This window comes from Aspergillus eucalypticola (genome assembly GCF_003184535.1).
Source record: "Aspergillus eucalypticola CBS 122712 chromosome Unknown BO83scaffold_15, whole genome shotgun sequence".
Lineage (NCBI taxonomy): Eukaryota > Fungi > Ascomycota > Eurotiomycetes > Eurotiales > Aspergillaceae > Aspergillus > Aspergillus eucalypticola.
The window spans coordinates 772166-787988 of record NW_020290289.1 but is presented as its reverse complement, the minus strand read 5'-3'; the positions used below and the strand labels follow the sequence as shown (position 1 = coordinate 787988).

The following is a 15823-nucleotide window of genomic DNA, read 5'->3' as shown; positions in this document are numbered from 1 at the left end:
ACATTAGAACGTAGGATGTAGTATGTAGCGTGATGGGTGCCTATAAGCAGTGCATATAAAGCTTGCCACACTCCTTGGTTACATTAATCAGTCCGGACAACTACACTTGCCAGCTCAACTTTCTACAGACTGTCCCTCATTCTGCCCACCACCCTCAACATGAGGCTCGGCTTCGATCGGCCCAGTGTTATCCGCAGGGGCACCCTCGACATCCCCTTCATGCAGTCCTACATCACCCTCCACTTCCTCTTCCGCATCATCCATCTGCTCCTCCGCACCAATGACTTGTCTCAGCTCCGATAACCGCTTCGCGAACTGATCCATCATATCTTCCAACCGCTGACTACTCCTCTCTCTATCTTTATCCTTCCCCGGCATATTCATAGGCAGTCCTGCCGTGCCCTTAATCTGAAGCATGAGACTCCCGTTCGGCGGCTGTCCCCCAGACGAGTTATTATTATTATTCTCAAAGGTAGGCGCCGAAACCAGTTGCGTGTTCAGAACCTGCCATGCTGGGGATAAACTGTGTGCGGAGGTCACGGTGTATTTATGCGCCGATGATTGCTGTTGCTGTTGCTGTTGTTGTGGAAGCGGAGGTCCTGTTCCTTGGGCTTCGTGAGCGCTGGCCGCGCCACCGCCGCCGTCGTTGTTTGGGACTGTCGTCTCCGGATGTGTACCATCTGGCGAGGCGTAGTCTATATCGAGAATCACGTAGTTATCGCGAACACCTGGGATAGGGTCCGGGAGGAGGGATTCCTTCCTCTGGTGGGCGTATTCATCGTCTTCCGGGTATGTGCCTTGTTCACCGCCGTCTTGACGATTGTGGTCCTGTGTATGTTTGGATTTACCCTTTCCGTTGGCTGCGAAAAGATCCGGCTCGGATTCTAGGGCGCGTAGAGCTGCCTCGGTCACGATGTCTGTGTCATCGTCGGAGAAGATGTAGTGCACTGTGGGGTGGTGGTATTCGGAGGAGTTGGCATCTTCGATTAAGGTGAAGAAGGGTTGGAAGGTGGTGTGCGATGGTGTGGTTGTTGATGTTGTCTCGTGGGGTTTTTCGTGCTCGGTAGGGGCGTGCACTTGTGGGACTGGTGCAGGTGCAGCTTCGTGGGAGTCGTGCTCCTCCGGAATGTCGGTGACTTGTTGGGCGGTGCCGGGCCGGTCGATGATGCTCTGGGGGCGAGATCCTGAGGTGCGGCGGACTGATTGGCGGGAGGGTGAGGAGGATAAGGGAGATGGGGAGGTGTGTTTGGGAAGAGACATGTCTGGGAGGCGCTACATTGTTTAGAATGGAGTGATAGAGAGGGAGGATGGGAAGTGAGAGCGTGGCAGGGCCGGTACCTGAGATAGTACTACTAACTTATCTGGGGGAACTACTTTAGTCTTAGTCTTACTACTTACTAGGAAGTTGACTTGCCGCATTCGTCGCGGATCATCTGCTGCCTTATCGATAGCGTCAGGTGACCCGATCGGCGGTAAACAGAGTTGTTGTTTATGTGCACGGATGTTGGAGTACCTGTGCTCAAGAATATATATATAGACAAATAGTAGTATAATAATAGTTCTAAGCTAGAAGAGAGTACAGTCGCAGGGTATCATAATTTGCAAGGAGCCACCAACGCCTTCAACAGTCCACTTAGATTGTCGAGTACTGAGGTTGCTATTCATCTTCCTCGTCGTTTTGTTTCCATTCGAATTCTGCAGCTAGATTAGCAGTCATAGTTAAATGCAGGGATATGAATGACATACTCTGTCTGCACATCGGACAGAGTCCCTTTGAGGACTCTTGTTGAATCCAGGTCATGAGGCAGTGCTGGGTTGGTTAGTGTTAGTTGTTTCGTCTTCAGGATGAGAACATCAAGATCCACAATCGCACCATATGAAAGGAGTGACCACACTTTCCCAGCACTGTGAAAATTCCCTGGTTAATAACCATGCAGTTTGGAAAAAGGAGTCTTGTTGACATACATAGCGAGCAATCATCACCTGGGAATTTACAGGTCGGACATGTACCATCAAATTGAACCCGACAAATACCACACACTTCATCATCGGGCATATCCCAGCGCCAAGTAGCAACGGCGTTCCACTCTTTAATGGTGACCTTCATGGCTGAGGAGGATTGATTGGATTGCAATGGGGGATCTCGTTTAGTGTCGGGAGGAAGGGGAAGTTAAGGAAGTGGTTGGAAGGGAAGTGGACCGGGCGATAAGCGGACAGGCTTTCCCGAAGTTCACATGGCCACCTCCGCATTTGCGAGGAGAAAGACGGACTGATAGCGAAGCTCTCCCGTCATTGTCCATTGATCTTGCGCTTCCCACACTATTCCTCTTCCTTTCTTTCCCCCCTCATTCATCTTTCCGGACCTGCAGGTGGGTTAATCAGACACCGCGGTCTGAGCGGAATGTAAATAATCCTTGAACAATTTCTCTCATATTAACTGCATCTCCCCCCCCGCCTCGCAATATGGCGTTTGTAACTCTTCGGAATTCCATCCCTTCACCGACTCGCCTATTTCGGTCCACCATGTCCACCGCAAACCAATGTCGCCAGTTCTCTTTCAACTCATATTTGATCACCCCCAAGGAGCTTGATTCCGCCCTCAAGAAGAACCCGCGCACGAAGATCTCCACCTCCCCTCGTGTGGTACCGCTATGCGCGGCCTGGTTCATGCCGAACGACCCCGAGGGTCGCAAAGGAATTGACATCTTTCGCAAGCATCGCATCCCCGAGGCTCGCTTCTTCGACCTAGACGGAGTCAAGGATCATGACTCTCCCTACCCGCACATGCTTCCTACCGCCGAAACGTTTGCCGAAGCAATGAGTGAGCTTGGCATTCGCCGCGACGACGAGGTGGTGGTCTACGACACTGAGGAGCTGGGCATCTTCAGCGCTCCCCGCGTCGGATGGACTCTTCGGGTCTTTGGACACCCTCGAGTCCACCTACTCAACAACTACAGGCTGTGGGTTCGCGAAGGATACCCGACGGAGACTGGTGAGCCCTCCCAGCCGGAGCGGACCAACTACCCTGTACCTACGTATGATTCGAAACTCGTGATCCCTTACCGGGAGCTGAAGGAGATCGCCAAGGAGCATAGGAAGGAGGGCGCAAAGGAAGTAGAGATCCTGGACGCACGCTCATACGGCCGCTGGGCGGGAACCGATCCGGAGCCACGTCCGGGCCTGTCGTCGGGCCATATTCCTGGCTCCCAAAGCTTAGCTTTCCAACAACTGCTGGACCCGGAGACCAAGACTTATCTCCCGGGGCCAGAGCTACGCAAGATCTTCGAGGGCAAAGATATTGACGAGTCCAAGTCCATCATCAGCTCTTGTGGCACCGGTGTGACAGCAACTATCATTGAGACGGCACTAGGCGAGGCGGAGTTCGGAGAGCCCAACCTACGGAGGGTATACGATGGCAGCTGGACGTAAGTTCTTTCCCGATCCCTGACATTCTACAAAGGTTCGGTGGCTGACAATGGTGACAGTGAGTGGGCACAACGTGTCAAGCCGGAGGAGGGTCTCATCAAGAAGGTAACGTAGAGACGGGGGAAAGGACAGCTGACGTTGGTTTGAAGGCGAGGAGATTGGATTGGCCTGATGATCGTCGGGTCTTGTATGACATAGCGTTTTCCCCTCCATCTCGATTCCAGCAACCGCAATTATACCATACCCGATAGAGACCGAATCATCTAGAAGTACGCGGAATGCCGCAACTAAGATAAGCATGTAGCAAAAAGTAAAGGTGATGATAACACCCGGGCGGCCATTGAGTGAGTGGGCAATGGTAGCGGCGTGTTATGAGGGGAACAATAGTGGAGGAGAATATATGATGATGACAGGAAAATCGGTCGAATCCGTTTGGCGCTTAGTCAGGCCCCAGGCGAATCCCGCGGCTTTCAGTTGATCCGCTGATGGATTCATTCCTCGCTCACCATCTCGCCTCGATTCTTTTCCATCTACGATCGCTGATTTAAGACCCAAAATGCTGCAGATGATCTTCCCTAGTGAGCGTGGTTATCATTGTAAGTCATTCATTCCTTCAATCTGGCATCTGGCTGGCGGTCGGGTTGTGAATGGCCATGGTTCTGGTCCTCGAACCAGCGCCCCCACATTCCCAGGCCTCCGCCTCCATTAATCCCAATCAATCCAAACCTCCCTCGCGGGCTTCAGCACCACGCTAACCACGCCTGCGGCTCGGTCGCAGTCGTCCAAGCAAGCTGTTCGGTCTAGGGCCCTTGTGGCTTTCCAGTCTTTTACCCTTCAAACTACGCGACCGGTCCTGTCGACCTTTCTCAGCCAGCCATGTCGACCGGACGCAAGGTCTTCCACTGTGCCGTGGACGAGACGGCGTTAACCACCAATATCAGCGAAATCAAAAAATGGACCACGAACGGCGCCATCACTCTTATCGTTCCTCTTTACAGTGAGTGAATCGATGATACGCCAGTCGTATCTGCTGACCGATACCACTCTAGCCCTCGAACGCCTTCATGCCTTGAAGAGAGCCGGATCCCAAGTCGCCATCAATGCCCGAGAGGCTGTCCGTTTCCTCGACCGTGTTACCTCCGGCAAAGATAACATTTCCGCCGAACGAGTCATCCTGCAGGGTCCTATGGAGCAATACGAGAACTGGACCGAGGCGGAGAAGTTCTTCCTTCCGGAGTTCGAGGAGGAACCCGAAGCCAACGGAGTTCTTCCGGGCGACCAGGTGGCGCAGCGGAATCGCGAGGATAAGTCCAAAGATACGAAGAAGAACGGCGCCGCTCCCGACGATCTGTCGCAGATGCTTCTCAACAAGTTGAATTTCAAGAAAGAATCCGATGCGGTTTCGATCACGTCAAACGGCACTCACAGCGCCCCTGCATCCCGACCGTCCTCCAGGAGCTCCCGGACTAGTCCCGAATGTGCGAATTCTCATGTTGTCAATGGCGTCGGCAAGGATGCGAAAAAGAAGCCGGAGAGTGGGCACCGTCGTTCTGCGTCGGGGTCCACTATTCCAACGGTTCCTTTGATGCTCAGACCGCTGCTCAGCGCCCTCTTGTGGCGGTTGCACAGCGGCCCTGATGCAGCTAACGCGGCAAAAACATGCATTCTCATTACGAACGATCGGCCTACCCAGATCTGGGCGCAGAAATTCGGCATCGGAGTCAAGAACATTCATCAGCTGCGGACATCCATCCAGTACGAGGAGCGGGAATACAAGAACCGGTGCAAATACGTGGAGAAGACCCAGACGACCACCGCAGAGCCAAAGTCTCTTCTCTCCTACGAGGATGAGAGCGACGAGGACGAGCTTGTTTTCGTCCCCCGCGGTCGCGGCAAAGGATCTACTCGAGGAGGTGGCTCGCGCGGCGGCACTACTCGCAAGGCCGCTGCATTCAAGTCTGTCGCCCCTCCGGTGGAGGCTACGATGGAGATTCCCACGCAGCCAATCGACCCCAACTCGTTCAGCCGATCGCTGGGTGTGACGAAGCAGCAGCAGCCCACGGTTGATCTGAGCACCCAGTCCGGGGCCGCACGTGGCATGGCGGGAGCATCTCGGAACTATTCGAACAGCCGCCGTGGTGGTTCTCGGGGTCCTTCGCGTGGTAGCAGCCGCGGCCGTGGCAAGCTCTGGGTTCCTTGACCAATGGTCGGGTCCGTCAGTCTCTGCAGATGGACGGATGAATATTTCTCAAACTTGAAATAGACCATTGTGGTTGTTACACGAAGCAGAAAGGATATGTTCTGCCATTCCCGGGCTGCCTAAGGTCAGACTTGTTGTCGGATGTGACTGGCTACATTGATGGGCGACAGGTCCTGGACAGACGGCATGGATGCGAAAATGCGGTAGACGAGAGGAATCGGATACGGGACAGTTTCGATCCAGGATGGCCATCGTCGGGGTGAACTCTCTGGGCGTCGCTTAGGCTGCTAGAGGCGTAGTAGATGCTGGGTCCTCATATGGCGTTGCTTTCAATCCTTCGGACTTTCGAGGGAAGAAATGGAGCACATCTTTTCTCCTAGCCACGTTGTGGTGGGCACTTCCCAGGCCGCTTTTCGACATTCTACTCTGCAATTACAAAACAGATATAGCAGTCATTCTTTGCGTTACTCTTTGTTGGACATGTTTTCGATTGCTACGGAGAATAATTGGAGGGGGGAACAGATTGGCGATGTGACCGAGCTACTTGCGACTTGCTACTTAGCTAACTGTTAACTATCCAGTGTGACTAGAATGCAACAGTGACCGATTCTGAATCCTGAAAGTTGATGTTGTAGTGAGAATGAAAATGGTAGGTAGTAATGAAGTCAGGTGTGATGACATCGTCCAGTGGGCCTCCTCGGCGCCAGTCCCGTGGATTCGTCCTCCGCACGCATCACTTGACCTCCCCTCTTAATCCCCTGGACAACCAGCCTTCTTTCTATTCTTTATCCCAGTCACACCACTCTTTGAATCACACTGTATATACCCAGTCCATCTTCCATACCTGCCCAGCGTTTACAACCACCCTAGCATAACTCATCCCACCCATCTAAGCTCTAACAAGTCTACCCCGCAATGGACCTCAACACTACTACACCTACTACTGCTACTAGCATCGACGAGACCCCTCTCTCCGCATCTCCCGAACGTCGCAGTTCCCTGGAGAAACATCTCCAGAGACGTCCCGACGTGCAGGATCTCAAAGACAGACATATCCTGCTGGATACGAATGTTGCTCCGTACGCTGCCATACTTCCATCCATCTACACATACCATCTCCACTACAATAAGATAACCACTAACAAAGAGGATAGTTCCCTCCAAGCAACCCGCCAAGAACTCGCCCGCCAACGCACGACAGACGCTTTGAAGAAACATCTTGAACATCGGCCGGAGAGAGAGGAGTTGGTTGAGCGTATGTCCACCTTACTATATACTCTATATCTGTTTCTTTCTATCAGGGAATAGAGCGATGCATGCTGACTGCTTGGTGATTGTTGATGATAGGAAACATCCTCCCCACCACCCACGCCGCCCCCGCACTGCAGGCGAATGCCCGTGAGCTCGAGAAACATATGTTGGCTGATCACCTGGACCAAAAGATTCAGAATCGGCCCAATCCCGAGGATTTGATTTCACAGGGTATTTTGACGGAGGATGAGGACCCGAGGTTTCCGGCTGTTTAGACTGAAGTAGTGGTGTGATTGATGATGATGTTGATGATGATGGGTAATGGGTGGATGGATATGGTGTTTGGTGTTTTATTTTATTGATTTGGTTTGATTTGAGTGCTTCTGATTTATGATGGTTGTTTCTGAAGATATTGAGTATTTAGTATACTCGTACATGATTGATGAGGTAATGGTCATGCAATGTTTACTTCATGATACTGTTAGTTGCTTGATATGCATGTATATCGTACAACATCCATCACTCCCCAATATTCCCACTCATCCAAGATGAACGTAAGATGGATAATACCACCACTCAATACTCATCCTCTCCACCCCCACTCACCACCAAATCCGGCCTCCACCCCTTCGGTCTCTCCCTCCCCCTGACCAAAATCCCATACGCCGCGCGTTCCACCTTCTCCACACTCCCCTGCATAACATCCACCTTCTTCCCCATATCCCTCAACATAACCCCACGATGTCTGCCCGGCACACTCAACCCCTCAAACCCGCACCTCATCTCCCTCAAATCGACCACAATGCCCTTTTGCTCCTCGCCTAGCCCCACACCATCACCTTCAGACGTACTTCCCGCGGACAACCCCGTCACCGCAAACCGCATCATCTCGCCCGTTAAATCAAACAACCCAAGCAGATAATCCTCCTCCGTGACGAGAATCCCCGCAGGGAGATGCTTCCGCACTTCTTCGAGAGTGATTAGGGACTGTGTGGTGAGGTAGTGGTGGAAGGATATGGCTTCGATGAATTCTTGGATCGCGGGGCTGAGTTGGCGCATGTATCGGTGGGTGTTGGGCGCGGGGGTCAGGTCTGGGAGGAGGGCGGTGAAGTGGGTGGTTATTTGTGCGAAGCGCGTGGTGGTTTCTTTGGTTAGGTTGGGGGGGAGGGGGTGGTTGAGGGTTCGGATACTATTATGTTGATTTTGTGTTAGTGGTGGTGTTGGTGTTGGTGGGGAGGAGGTGGGGGATCGGGGATTGGGGCATACCGCTGCAACGCGAAGATTATCTTCTTGCTGAGGGCGGTGATGTCGCGACTGGCTTTTATTATGCGTTCGCGACGGTCGTGGTGCTCGTCGAGCTCGTCGCGGAAGGTGGTGAACATGGGAATGAAGGGGTTGGGTTGTTGTTGCTGCTGTTGCTGCTGCTGCTGCTGTTCGGGTTGATGGGAGTGGTCTGTGGTAGAGTCTGCCATGGTGGGTGGTTGTGGTTGGGTGCTTGTTAATAGGGTGGTGGTGTTGGATGATGGTTGTCCGTCCCAAGTGCGTTTTGTGCCGGCCATGGGATGAGGTCAATGTGTGGTGGCAGTGGTGGTGTGTTGGTGGGAAGGTAGAGGGTAGAATTGATGCAACGGAATCAAACTGGGAGAGAAGATGTCATTATTGGCGCGGGGCTTTACTGTTTTGGGGTGATCGTGGTGTTATCTTATCTGATTGGATCAGAGATGAATTGGGGTAGGAGATTCAATATGGATCATTCTCTCTAGAAATGAATTCATAGCAGAGTTCAATTCAATATTTACTGTAATCAAACCTATTGGATAGATTTTATGGTAGCACTCAAAGAAGCACATCTGGAGTCCATCACGCCCTCTCAACATGCTCCACCCCCAACTTTGCATCCTCTCTCTCCACCCGAACAGCCTCACTAGACGGATAAGCCACCCGATACACCGTATACCAAGGCCGCTGAAACAGACTATCCAGCGCCTCCAGCGACCGTCCAGTCGTGTCCTATGCCCAATTAGCCCATCATAACCTACTTCAGCAAACAGCGTATACTCACCGGCATAGCAAAAAACACATACACCAGCCCAATCACACAAATACAACCAAAGAACAGAAACGCACCCCAGCGATGCGTAGCAGCCAACAAACTAGGCATAGCCCTCGAACATCCAAAATAGAACGCCCAGTGGAAAGCCATCGAAATAGACACATTCAATGACCGGATCCTAATCGGGAAAATTTCCGATCCAATAAGATACGGAATCCCGAACCACCCAATACTCCACGCCACGGCGTGGATGTAAATAGCCACTATTGCTGCGGTTGATGCGCGCGAGGCACCGGGGGTATTGCTGATTTGGGTTGGAGTCATGTCCTTCGTAGCGCCGAGGTAGGCTCCTACGTACACTAGTGTGACTATTTGTAGGGAGATGCCGGTTATTAGGGATCGACGACGGCCGATGAAGTCAACGATGAACAGGGCAAACGCGAGGGTACTTGCGAATTTGACCACGCCGTAGATCCCTGTCGCTAGGAAGGTCGACTCGTCGCCGGATATGCCCAGGTAGCCGAAGATCGTGGGCGAGTATTGCGTGATGGCGTTGGCTCCGGACCATTGGGAGAGGAGGTTTGCCATGAAGATGAGGAAGAAGCGACGTCGGTTTTCGATTGGGATGAGTGTCTCTTTCAAGAGCTCCCATATCGTGGCTTCGCCGACTGATTCGGTTTCTAGGAGGAGTTGGGCGTCCATGCCTGCTAGCTCGGCTACTATTATAGGGTGGTCGAGGGGTAGGTGGCGAAGTTTGACCAGGTTTGTGGCTGCGTCGTGTCTTTTGCCTTTGTAAAGTAGCCATCGGGGTGATTCGCAACAAAGGAAGGATCCGATAAGCCATATGGTGGCCGGGAGGAGTTGCAACAGTGTAGGGAGCATCCACTGCTTATCACCGCCAGGGTAGCTTTTGGTCACGCCGTAGTTGATGAAGAAGCCGAATACAACGCCTAGCTGTTGACAAGCAGCGTGCTGCAATGTAAGAAGACCTCTAATCGTTTTGGGTGCGATCTATGGCTGTTAGTTGAACAAACACCTCTCGTTATCAAATCATACATGCATACCTCCGAAATATATATAGGCGGCACAATCGTTAGCACGCCCAATCCCAATCCCGCAATAAACCTCGAAGCATACAGCCCTGACATGTTCCCATTGCATAGTCCTTGCCCAAGGATTCCTGCAATATAGATGAGTGTCGAGAGACGAAAGGTCCATCGTCGTCCGAATCGATCGTTGATTCGGGGACACTAACCGACATTAGTATTACCAGACCACGAACATAAATCGAAACCAACATACCCCAAGACATCCAAAAACCGCACCAGCGGTAGTAATAGAGACAATCCATCCTTTCGTATTCGCATAGTCGTCTTCCGACAAATGATCAATGCCAAATTTCGCCTTGAAATGCGGCTGCGTAACAAGCGAAGCAATATTCCCTATCAACAGCAGACGATCAATTAGCTGTCTACCCTTCCACACCGTGATATATTAATATACCATACCTTCATCAAACCCCTTAGCCACGCCAGCAAACGCAAACACACACGTACACATCAATACATAAGCATTAAACATGCCCTTCGGAGCATCCTGAATAGCCTTTCTCGTCTCAGTAATAAGACCCATCCTGACTCGAAGCTGGAACACTCAATACCGCAGATGACAGATTCCCCAGACCCTTGAAAGCACGGGATAACCCCGGATTTTCGCAAATTATATATAAACCCTTCCCTCATCTTATCCCCATATTACTAGTGGTATCTGCCCACACCCAATCTGGCACTAACGCCGGGAAATGTCCGACCGGATCGGATCCAGTCCTGTTGCACGAAATGGCACTACTACGAGTACCAGTACTAATATATAAGCGAGAGATTGCGGGGGCCAACAGCAACCAGCCACAGCAAACCCTCGGCCTTTACTGATTCCAATCCAATTAGATACGACCAGTACTATCAAAATGAACTTCTACCCAGCCCCCCCAACTATCCAAGCTGAAATCTACACTCGCATCCCCTCCCACTTGCGCTGCACAGGCCAACCAACAGAGTGGCGCAGCGGCTCGGCACGCCCAGCATCTGATATCTTCCTCGAGGGGCCGGTCTATACCGCCAACGGCGATCTCTACATCGTAGATGTTCCCTACGGGAGGATCCTGAAGATAGACAAGGACAAGAATGTGACGGAATGTATCCGCTACGATGGGGAACCCAATGGGCTCGTTGTTCGAGATGATGGATGCTTGGTGATTGCGGATTATAAGCAGGTGAATGCATCCCATCCCACACCCAGTAGAAAGAAGCGAAATGTTGATAAGTCATGGAATCAGGGGATACTTCTTTTCAACCCGAAATCTCAATCTCTAACACCCCTCCTCACCCGCCGGAACCTAGAGCGCTTCAAAGGTCCCAACGACCTAATCATCTCCAGCAAGAACGAGATTTACTTCACGGATCAAGGCCAAACGGGGATGACGGATCCGTCCGGGTGCGTGTACCGGCTCTCGCCCGATGGGAGACTAGATTGTCTTGTGTCGAACGGGATTTCTCCGAATGGGTTGGTGTTATCCCCCGATGAGCGGTTCTTGTATGTTGCTATGACGAGGCAGAATTCTGTGTGGAGGTTACCGTTGAATGCAGATGGGAGTACGTCGAAGGTAGGGTTGTTTTTCCAGTCGTTTGGGTGTGCGGGGCCTGATGGGTTGGCTGTGGATGAGGAGGGGAGTTTGTTTGTATGTCATCCGAGTCTTGGGTGTGTGTTTGTGGTGGATAAGGAGGGGGTGCCGAAGGCGAGGATTGTTACTGCGAAGGATGGAGGGAAGAATTTGACGAATTGTACGTTTGGGGGTGAGGATGGGAGGACGTTGTTTATCACGGATAGTTTGGAGGGCAATGTGCAGGTCGTGAGGTGGCATTGTAGGGGGGTGGTTGGCGGGAGGGTTTTGAAGGCTAAGATATGAATCATGTATAGTAGATGTCATGGAGAGAAATGTAAGAATGTTGTTTATTACATAGAAAAAGCTCACAGACTAGCTAGATATTGGTGCAAATTGTCAATCGCCGCAGTAGCACTCGCCAATTGTGCCCTCGATGTGGCAGCTCCAATGTGCGGTGTACTGATCACATTCAGGTTCTCCCAGAGTTGGCCATATATCTCATGACTGGGAGGTTCCTGTTCGTGGCAGTCTAGCCCGGCACCCCAGAGACGGCCTTCGGATAATGCCCGTGTGAGGTCATGTTCATTGACAATCCCTCCCCGAGCCGCATTGATAAGGATGGCATCCGGCTTCATCATGCAGATCTTGTCGTAGGTAATCATGTCTCGTGTCTCCTTGGTCAGGGGGACATGGACCGAGAGGATATCTGCACGAGTAATGACTTCATCGATGCTGCTAGCTCTGGTGTGCGGGATATGCGTCCATGTATCCTCCGGCATATAAGCATCGTATGCGATGATGTCGGTCTGAAAGCCACCCCGAAATATCTCGGCAACAGTCCGTCCGATATTTCCCATGCCGATGATCCCGACAGTCTTTTGGTACAACGTCAGCCCGTTACATGTCTCCTTGGGGACTGGCTTTGACATTTGGCGAGTTGTAATGGACCGGATACCACGAGCAACCGACAGAGAAAGGGCAACGACCAGTTCGGCCACATCGCGTGCGTTCGCCCCAGGCGTGTTGAGGATCTTGATGCCTCTTTCTGCGCAGGCATTTTGGTCGATCTTGTCTATTCCTACTCCGTGCTTGCCAATCGCAATCAGATTCGGGCAACTGGCGACATCCTCGGCAGTAAGATAGGAACTTCGGATCAACAAAGCGCGCGCATTCTCTCTCCAATTCTGGAACTGCTCATCTTGAGGCTGGATAATATTAAATAGTGTTTTGGCGTGTTCGATTGCCTTGGGAGGGAACGTGTCAAGAAGGTACACCGTTGGCTTATCCGCAACCGTTTGGCGGGAAGATGCCGGATCATCGTCTCTGCTGGGTGCCATCTTGGATTGAAACAGAGTAATTATGCACTGTGAGTTTGTCAAGCCAATATTGAATTGTTTTGACTCATTTCTGGACAATGACTGCTTTGATATATGCCTCAGTGGTTCGGATTCCGTCCGGCGGGTATTCTCCGAAGGCAGTCTGTCCGGTCCGCAAGTCAACGAACGGGGCGACTACTCCGAAACGTACCTTCGATCATCACTCGAAGGGCGTGAGGGACTATTTCCGGTAACTCAATCACCTGCGCCTTTTTTGTCAGCTCTGCAGGGCGTCGGTCATGAATGCTTTTTGGCCAAAAACTATTACTTACCATGTCTGCTGACTCCTGTAAACACCAGAGCACTCTGCAAAGAGCTTTAAGTGCCGAGAACCTCTCTCCGAGTAGGGTCAAGAGAGAAGTACATTTGTTGAGAACACTGGCTGCATTCGGGACATCGGAAGATGGCGACATCCTTCCCAGGCAGATAAGAACCACGCCTGCAGAAAAGATATCGAAGGCATCAACGAATGATCCCGTGAAGCAGTCATTCTCCACCGCCAAATACTCGTTACTGATATATTCACTACATGTGTTTATTATATCTTGCCGAATAGTATGCGTAGTCCCAAAAACCCTGGTTGCGTTTCGCTCAAATCCACTGATTTGCGCCAGGCAGACCATGGACCTACAGGTGAGCTGCCGTAATGTTCTCGAGGAAGTCGGTGATATATTAGATCCCATCGTTCCCCTAGGTATGTCTCTCCAGTAGGAGAAACTTCCGTAGTGGAAAATTGATTGCTGATGTGAAGAGCCTCGCATCTTAGATATTAGTCGAGCGTGCATGACAACGTACGCCGGAAAGTCGAGCGTGTCTGGTGGACTGATGTCCCCATGAGATGGAAGCTTTGATGATGTTAGCACACGCATCGAACTATTTTCTGAGACGTACTTGAAGCGTAATATCTTCATCTTCAATGCTGAATGGCCGGTCCATTGCGCAGCTGATAGTTCTGCAGGACGTTAGACGATTTCTGTCAATGCTCAAAGAAACACACACCTATCAAGTGTGTACAAGTTCCAAAATATGGTTCTTCTCCGATTGAGCTTCTGCTCCGGTATTCCAATGTCGGAAAGCGGCTCTTTATGGAACCTAAACGATATCGCCTTCTTCATGGCCAGGCCAACAAGATGCCATGTGGATCCCCCCATCGAGGAGAACATCGAGTAAATGATCAACAATTGCATAGAATGCAACATTTTCAAGTCATCGTTACTGCCTAGGATAGTAGGGAATCTCTGCATGGCCGTGCTGTGCAAACTGCTGGCGAACAGTTCGATGCCAGATTCGGGAGAAAGCAGCATCCCAATAGCTGTTGCCATATACACGTTGAAATCCCTGAAGGCGGTATATGAGATTGCATGAGACACATGGCTACCATCGAAGAAAGAGTCACAATATTCTAGCATCTCACCCTCGTTAATATATGGGCAGAGGGCTTTTGTATGCCCAAAGAAACGGCCCATACAATCAGCCACAACTTCTCTGGTAAGTGTAGGGGTCTGTCCCAACATGTTCCTGTACTTTGACTTCTGAGACAAAGAGAATAAAGACTGTGTTGGGTCTTTCCCTGAAATAGCAAGGATGGCTTTTATCATGTTTCCTATTGCTAGTTCCTGGGGAAACCCACTTGCCTCACCACGGGGCTCTGCCATAGCATTGCGGGACAGAAATTCAATCTCTCCCATAGCTGCCTGCACCGATCTTTCAGTGAGACTGGTTTGCTCCGTCAACGGAGTGCCGTGAGAGGTTTGTGGACTATCATGTGCAGCCTCTGTCGGGCCATCGGATGGCAGCGACGGCCTCCCATTGCTTGTGTTGGTTGATAAACGAGGTCGTCGGCGCTGAGACCGATCGTCCAGATCTTTCGCCTTTCTTTTGAGCGTCTCAATGTAGCTGAATCATGTCAACATCAGCTCTGAAACAGACTAGGCGATAGCGAAGTCAGTGCATCCTTACTCTGGAAGCGCAGCATTGGACAGTCCGCTTGCATCCTCTGCGGTACCCCCTAACTGGACGCTTCGTGGACAACACTTGGTTTTTGCTTCAATGCAGGCTGTGCACCCCGGCAGCAACCTGTCGCACTGTTTGAATCACTTTAGTGAGGAAGATTATATTCGTGGTAAACAGATTCACCTTTTGCTTCCGTTTCCAGCATCTCTCACAGGCTTGGAGTCTCCGTTGCGCTGTGGGACTTTGAGGCGTAGGACTTGTCCGACGGCTTTTTTCCATGGTTCAATGCCCAGACATGGAACTTCGGAGTACGTGAGATGCCATCACACTACAATTGCGAGAAACGTGCGTAGCCCTCGTGGGGTATGCTTGTCTTGGCTGCGGGGAAGCTGTGCGGCGGAGAAGTTCCGAATCCCCACTGCGGGTGGATGGATCCTGCGGACATTGTCCGATGCGGAAGATGTATCCCAAATGGCAAAAGGAAAGACGTGACCTTGGTACTTGCAGAATTAGCTTTAATGCAAGATGATAATGTAGATGTAGCATGATTTTGCGAAGCAGTGATTCGCACGCCGCCTGTAGACCTGTGTTTACTGAGTTACGGGGAAGGTGCAAGGCAAGGCAGGGCTAAGACATTGGCCCTACCACAGGTAGCCGAGGCTATTCACTTCTCCATATTATTTCCCCACAATTTCGTTCACGAAGCTCTTGGGAGAGGGCATGAAGTAGCAAAACATAGTAAGACTGCAAATACACTGGCCTGCTCTTGGTGATGAGGGTTGTGTGCTTCAGCAATTACCGGCATCATGGCCAATGGACATGAGAACAGGCAACTACTACGACTGCCAGCCTGCCAGTCATGCTACACGAAGAAAGCCAAGGTAAACATCCCAATATTGAGA

The 15823-nt window shown here is 51.4% G+C and overlaps 5 protein-coding genes across 5 annotated transcripts; 2 read left to right on the top strand and 3 right to left on the bottom strand.

Moving 5' to 3' along the window:
* Positions 1-17: 17 nt before the first annotated feature.
* Positions 18-2158, bottom strand: BO83DRAFT_339921 (uncharacterized protein). The gene is made up of 4 exons (XM_025528566.1): positions 1966-2158; positions 1874-1905; positions 1747-1810; positions 18-1262 (listed from the first exon to the last, which is right to left on the bottom strand). Exons 1-4 carry the CDS (start codon positions 2105-2107, stop codon positions 115-117), a joined length of 1386 nt encoding a protein of 461 aa, XP_025387418.1. The 5' UTR covers positions 2108-2158; the 3' UTR covers positions 18-114.
* A 305-nt stretch (positions 2159-2463) lies between these two features.
* BO83DRAFT_399667 (thiosulfate sulfurtransferase) lies at positions 2464-5626 on the top strand (the record flags this gene model as incomplete). The annotated part of the gene is made up of 5 exons (XM_025533335.1): positions 2464-3425; positions 3486-3536; positions 4205-4224; positions 4250-4423; positions 4476-5626. 5 exons carry the CDS (start codon positions 2464-2466, stop codon positions 5624-5626), a joined length of 2358 nt encoding a protein of 785 aa, XP_025387417.1.
* A 646-nt stretch (positions 5627-6272) lies between these two features.
* BO83DRAFT_408957 (RPEL repeat-containing protein) lies at positions 6273-7285 on the top strand (the record flags this gene model as incomplete). The annotated part of the gene is made up of 4 exons (XM_025534096.1): positions 6273-6295; positions 6580-6705; positions 6781-6881; positions 6974-7285. 4 exons carry the CDS (start codon positions 6273-6275, stop codon positions 7150-7152), a joined length of 429 nt encoding a protein of 142 aa, XP_025387416.1. The 3' UTR covers positions 7153-7285.
* Positions 7286-7453: 168 nt separating this feature from the next.
* BO83DRAFT_389718 (translin family protein) lies at positions 7454-8349 on the bottom strand (the record flags this gene model as incomplete). The annotated part of the gene is made up of 2 exons (XM_025532819.1): positions 7454-8066; positions 8144-8349. The coding sequence occupies 2 exons, from the start codon at positions 8347-8349 to the stop codon at positions 7454-7456; spliced, it is 819 nt and encodes a 272-aa protein (XP_025387415.1).
* A 388-nt stretch (positions 8350-8737) lies between these two features.
* Positions 8738-15126, bottom strand: BO83DRAFT_399663 (uncharacterized protein; the record flags this gene model as incomplete). The annotated part of the gene is made up of 16 exons (XM_025533334.1): positions 8738-8887; positions 8940-9941; positions 9995-10180; positions 10233-10303; positions 10439-10563; positions 10591-10614; positions 10960-11039; positions 11403-11548; positions 11586-11964; positions 12060-12956; positions 13241-13790; positions 13860-13911; positions 13966-14742; positions 14800-14864; positions 14928-15052; positions 15097-15126. The coding sequence occupies 16 exons, from the start codon at positions 15124-15126 to the stop codon at positions 8738-8740; spliced, it is 4659 nt and encodes a 1552-aa protein (XP_025387414.1).
* Between the last annotated feature and the right edge of the window lie 697 nt (positions 15127-15823).